The sequence below is a fragment of the Eurypyga helias genome, unplaced genomic scaffold (genome assembly GCF_000690775.1).
Source record: "Eurypyga helias isolate BGI_N326 unplaced genomic scaffold, ASM69077v1 Scaffold26319, whole genome shotgun sequence".
Classification (NCBI taxonomy): Eukaryota; Metazoa; Chordata; class Aves; order Eurypygiformes; family Eurypygidae; genus Eurypyga; species Eurypyga helias.
The window spans coordinates 3,336-9,538 of NW_010271798.1; the positions used below are offsets into that span (position 1 = coordinate 3,336).

Here is a 6,203-nt window from a genome sequence, read left to right on the forward strand (position 1 = left end):
ACAGCATAAAATCAAATAATTTGTGTAATGTATGTAAGTGTTACATGTTTTCCTGCTATTTACAGGTATCATTTCACTAACCATCACTAGTTTTGGGAGGGCAAATCAAAATGTCTACTAGTAGGAAAACGTTGTTACAGATACTCTTTTTTATTAAATTCCTAATGCAGAACGTACAGTTGTACATGGATTCTTTGTTAAACACAGCCCCAGACTTTGATCAAAACAAGAATTATGAGCAAGTTCTTTCTAGTGTTGGAAGAGACAAGGATTGCCGTGAGTTAGCAACTAGGAGACCTCTTATCCTGGCTGTCAATCAGCATCCAGAAACTAAAAGACTGAACTCTTTCTGCTGGACTGATCGTTCGCCTCCGCAAAGTTTCTTGTTCCAGGCAAGGCTGTTTAAGGCTGCTCCTTAAAGAGTTTTGCTTGGCATAACTGAAGTCAGGTTAGGGCTTTCATAAACATGCTCCTACTCCAGTCAAAGTTAGTCTGACATTTTGTTTTCTAGTGTACAAGATAGGGCATGAAGCCTTCAGGATCTTGACTTCATAAAAAACTTATTCTGAAGTTTGGGTGTTTTTTTTTCCCCTTCCCTGTTGAAAATCACTAGTAGCACAACTGTATTTTTGTTGTTGTTACTTTAAACAGTGTGAGATGCAGCGACTATCTGGTGACATATCTTTTGAAAGTGTTTATTGAACTATTAATGTAATCAGTGTTCAAGAGGAAAATCTGTGTCAGTGCTCTTCCAAAAGATGGTTGGGTATTCCTAACTGGAAGCAAATTGCAGTGGCCTTACAGGACAACAAAAAGGAATTCAAGTACACTGAGGTCCCAGGGGATAGTTTTAGAGGAGGCTCTGAGCATGACTGATTCCTCTTACTAAGCAAGAATTTCACACTGTTACAGGTTCTCTCCAAGGGACTGAAAGTGTGCATCTCCTATACACCATACTTCAGTAGAACTAAGTGAGAGTCACCATGTGGTTAGGATTCAAAATTTCAATCCAGTAGCCATCAGGATCCTGAACAAATGCAAGTCCTTTCATTTTACCTGTTAGGAAAATAAACAAACAAACAGAAAATAAAGGTAAGACTACATGACTAGTTCTTCATGTCAAATATGACTACTTTGAAAAGTATTTTTCATTTTCTTTTTTTTTTTTCCTCCTCTGCATGAGAATTAGTTCAAATTTAGACAACTAATTCTGAAAACCGTGGTTTACAGTACACATCTGCATCTCTCCATAAAACAGAGAAATGCAGGGCAGGAATGTTTTAAATTTTACTGTTGAAAAAAAAAATTACCATTAAAACAGGGTCCCCAAAAGTTGGCTTCAACTGTAGGTCAAGGTAGCAGAGTTTAACACATTTTCTTAAAGTGTTATCCACACACTTTTAATTGTACTTGCTCTATTAGGCTATGTAATGCAACAGAACCAACCTAATCATTAATATATTTGTTACCAAAAGTTCTGACAGAATACTAGATATTTGATTCAGTAATGTAGAGGGAAAATATAAGACACTAGGGGTCTCAACCTGCTCCACAAACAATGAATGTGAAGTCTAAAGCTACTTCCTCCTCCTTGGCACCTGCTTCACCCATTTTATTTCTTAATGGTAAAAAAGAGCCTTTGCTCTCCCCAGTCGCCCCCTCTGGACTGCTTCTGTTCTCTCCTGTGATTTATCCCACTTACAGTCTAAGCTCCCCCTCCTACATACTTAGAGCTATGCAGGGAGACAGAATCAAAGGCAGGAGGAGCTCTCATTTCAACTCTCAAGGTTCACCACGTGCTAACAAATTAAAAAATGGCTCAGAAACTCCAAAATGCTGTAAATACTAAGTTCAATTCCTAAATCAAGACATCTGTGTTCAAGTTTTCAGCTACACTTCTTACATTTGATTCAGCTGAGAACACAGTAAGATGAAAATCACTTTTCTCTTTTCAATTACTTGCCCTTATTCCTCTAGCAAATCTAGAGGATCAGCTCCAAGATGTACAAACTGAAGCTTCATGAACTAACATTTCTTTCAAACTAAAAAAAAACCCCACCATTAATACACGCAAGAGTCTCCCTCCTATAGCCAGATGGAAAAAGCATCACAGATTTGTGCGTGCTGCTGAGTACTAGATGTCTGTTTCGGAATGTATCCAGCCGGAACTCTCATGGGGTCTCTTCATCAAAGAGAATCCAGTTAAAAAATGCAAGACTTCTCACCACCAATTTCTGCATTTTAGGTTATTTTGACATAGACATTCTTTGTTTATGTCATTTATTAATGTCTAGACATTTAAGCTATACATTAGGCATTTTTACTAGAAGTTATACAAGTGAAATAAGATAGAGACTAATGAGGCTTTTCTACTAGAGCTGACAGAACGGTTAAAATAGCAGCTAGTATATGGATTTACATAAAAATAGCCAGAAAAGCCAAGAATTCCTCAGTTTTAATGGGTGGGAGTAAATATGTCGTCTGAGTCATCTTATTTTCATATGGTAAGAACAAAATGGATATAAAATGTGGGTATTTGAGCCATGTTAAAGTAAATTCTGTAATAAGTCTAGGCAGTAGTATACACAATAAATGATGACATCAACAGGGCACATGAATTTTAGGGAAGGTCAAACTACATACAGAAGGCACACAGCTAGACTGATCACCTGTTGTTACCGAGTGGGATCTATTGTCAGTTTTGCTCACTGTGTAAGAGGGTGCTGACGTAACTATTTCTAGCACCTTCTAAGGAGTGACAGCTACTAGAAATGCATTACTCTACTTTCCAGGAAGATCTACAAGGCAGAATTTATTAAAAACAAGGAAAAAAAGTGACTTGCATTTCTGATCGAGACTTACCATCATCTGGTTTCTTTACAAATTTCACTCCTAGTTCTTCAAACCTCTTACAAGCTTTATAGACATCAGGGACAGCAATTCCAATGTGTCCTGTGCAACAAGGTAAGAAGAGTGAACTACACTCTAAGAACTGCTGGGTGTTCTAGGAAAAAGTTTGCTGGGTGTCTCATCTGGTGCAAAAAATTTACATGCTGTAGTTCACATAAGATACAACTGTATACACAAAAAACTTCTGTTGGCTTTTTGATAATGCCTTTTAAAACAGGATCTTTAGTATCTCAAACTGTTTAGATGACACCATTATCTAGAGTAGGAAAAATAAGATTCTCAAACTGTTTTATCTGTATTTCCTTTCTCAATGCACATCCACGTAACAGGATTTTGTTGCATTTGCTTGGTTCAACAGTAGGAGTTTATCATTAATGCTGTATGTGTAGAGACTAACACTGGCACTGTGCAAGGCCTGAGCTTACAAATCAATTCAGAAGCTTTAAATGTCAAGTGGCTAGATGGAGTATGAAACTTATTTCATAAGCCGGTGACCTTTCAAGCACTCAAAATATCATATCGAGCCAAACAACTACTATCTCCTCAGTGCTACAGAAATAGAATTTTCGTTCTAGCTTAAAGTGGCTAACCAGTAGATTATAAAATATAAATTCAAATGTAAATCAGCCTGAACATCATGATAATCTGATACACAAGAGCAGTTACTGTTCTTTCAGTAGTTACTATTAGCACATGTTTGCTTGCCAAAGGTTTAGATTCTTTATAAAAACTGTAACTGTGGCTCATTACCCTGAAACACATTTGTTGACCTATTTTCATGATCTTTCACAGCATGCATGCTGGAAAAACAGAGATAAAGGATGACATGCAAGCTCCCTTCTTTCTTAGTGCTAGAATGTTTTCTTCAAGGGAACCTATTGGAAAAAGTCTTTGCACCCATACATGTTTCAAATATTTTCTTTCCTACTTCTCATAAAACCTACAGCAGATACATACCCAAAAAACCTTTGCACAGAATTTCCATTATTGTTTTTAAGAAAACTTTTAATCTCTATTTTTGCCCATTACACGAGAGGAAAAATGTAATCGCAATAAACCAAAGCTTAAAAACTACAAACACAATACTAAAGACCTACCAAATCCTCGGGGATCTGAATTGCCATTGTGATAAGACTGATTTTCATCATTTTCAGTACCCCAGTTGCTGCAAGAAGTAATTATTACACATTGAAGAAAAGCATCAAAATTATCAAACCCTAAACATTCAGTTTCCTCAGGAGGAGAAGGTGTTTCTCCTCAGAAACCAGAGAATTTCATCTCTTTGCTGCATTCATTAAGCTACCAAGGTTTTCCCTAGTCACAGGCCCAAGGGATAGTCTCGAGGATAACCCAGCCACGTCCACAGCCCTTCACTAGTGTTTGTGTCCTACAGAGACACTCCTGTCCCATTCAGATGAGGGAGAAGATTGTGCTGCACGAGTCAGTTTATCTACCCATCACCACAAACAACCAATGAGGGCAGCAGGTCCTGAAGCAAGACAGTGGGTATCTGGGAGATTCTTTCTGCACAATTACAATGATTAGCAGCATTAACCAAAGTGTTCTGTTTACAGGAAGGGTACGCTTTCACTAAATTCCTTTTCCAATTAGATTCCAAAAACAATAGTTACCCATTATTAGGATGCTCTGGGGATCCAAAGAAAAGTTCTAACCACACTGGGTTTTCCTAAGTTGTGTGGCTTCCCTACTCAGATGGCATGCAAAATATGGCAAGCATTATTTTGTGTTTCTAGCAGTCAGAAAGAGCTCTGAAGAGAAAAAGATTAAGCTTGCCAAGTATCTAAGATCTCAGGCACATTATCAGGCTATCTGACAGCAAAGATGTTTCCACAGTAATGATTACATTTCTTATTCAATCCAACAGGATCACACTCATTCACCTCTGTTTAATCACTGTTAGCTAAATGTCATCTCTCATTACATTCATACTTACTGTGTCAGTTCAAGTGTAGCTTTTCTTGAGAAGGTCCAAGCTGTTTGCTCAGTTTTATCTTTTGGGATATCATTTTTATCTTCATATGCCAGGAAGTAGAGCGAGAACTTCATAGTAGGAAAGTCAAATTTTTGCAGTAGTCTAAATGGCAACAATTACTTTAAATTAGTAACTTTAAAAGGTAATCAGGTAGCTTGCAAATAAACCAAGATGCTTTCCCCATTGCTGTGATTTTTTTGCCTTTCTGACTGTAATCCAGCTAAAATAGCTACATTTTGAACTATCAAATAGAAACACTCCAGAATATGTTACAAGCCTGAAAATGTTAGAAGAATGAGATACTTAAAAGCCAAAACTATCAATAACTGAATACCAGAACCAGTACAAAGGCTCACATTTTGAGGTTGTCACTCTGTCAGTTGTCCGTATTTCCTCAGGAAGACCTTTATGTTTATCCACTTTAAAATGTAACCAAAGAATAAAAATATTTACTTTGAAACTTACTTACAAAGCCTTAGCATAAACATGTTAGGGTACTGCAGAGCATCTGCCTCCCAACAGCTTTCTCTGAAAGGAAGAGTCTGAACCCAGCCTGCAGCAGCCACTGCCTTGGTCTCTTATGACCGGAGATGGCCACAAGCCACCTCTGAGAAGTAGTAGAGAACTTAATTTCAAGATCTGTAGCAATAACTCCTGATCATGAGCACTGTCATAAGTCACCAGTTAGCTGCAGGCTCAGTGAGAAGGAAGTAAGCAACTTGTACACTGATAATTAATGACATATTTAAGAAAAAAAGAAATTTCTAGTCAAGGCCAGTATTAGTTCATTTGCAGCTAAGGCATTAAGTGTGCTGTGGGATTTCTCACAGATTGCCAGACTGTCCAACCAGGCCAGCATTGTTTATGTAGTTGGACCAATTAGTACAATTACATTAAAGTTAATGAAAGTTTTTTAAAAGAATAGTGGGAAAAAACCAAACTTATTTTGTCATACAACTTCTACTCACGTCATTCCAAGAACTCTTGTATAAAAGTCCAGTGACTTCTTAGGATCCTTTACTCTTAACATTGTCTGTTGCAACAAAAAGTCCTGTGGAAAAAAAAAAAAAAAGTTATTTATTCATACATGAACCAGAAGTTAATTATGAGTATTAAACAAGATGCCAGTTAATCATGGAAATAAAACTAGCAGGTTTAGAAGTAACAAATGGAGTACAACATTAAGCGTAAATAAAACCATTTGTCCTGATCCCACACGCGCAGATTTGTGTTAAATAAACACACCTTTGCAACATAATGTTTAAAACAAATAAACAAAACCACAGCTGGTATCCCTCAA

General features: G+C 37.2%; 1 protein-coding gene across 1 annotated transcript; it reads right to left on the minus strand.

Annotated features, from left to right (window-relative positions):
• Positions 1–679: 679 nt before the first annotated feature.
• On the minus strand, positions 680–5,954 carry GLO1 (glyoxalase I). The gene is made up of 5 exons (XM_010158941.1): positions 5,872–5,954; positions 4,865–5,005; positions 4,008–4,075; positions 2,863–2,952; positions 680–1,056 (listed from the first exon to the last, which is right to left on the minus strand). The coding sequence occupies exons 1-5, from the start codon at positions 5,931–5,933 to the stop codon at positions 968–970; spliced, it is 450 nt and encodes a 149-aa protein (XP_010157243.1). The 5' UTR covers positions 5,934–5,954; the 3' UTR covers positions 680–967.
• Positions 5,955–6,203: the final 249 nt, after the last annotated feature.

What these genes read in the sequence shown, in the direction of transcription:
- GLO1 (XM_010158941.1), bottom strand. Translation starts at nt 5,933, where the DNA reads ATGTTAAGAGTAAAGGATCCTAAGAAGTCACTGGACTTTTATACAAGA. An exon ending in TTCAGATCCCCGAGGATTTG is followed by an intron (nt 2,953 to 4,007) that starts GTAGGTCTTTAG and finishes CTTGTTGCACAG; the next exon opens with GACACATTGGAATTGCTGTC. An exon ending in TGTAAAGAAACCAGATGATG is followed by an intron (nt 1,057 to 2,862) that starts GTAAGTCTCGAT and finishes TTTTCCTAACAG; the next exon opens with GTAAAATGAAAGGACTTGCA.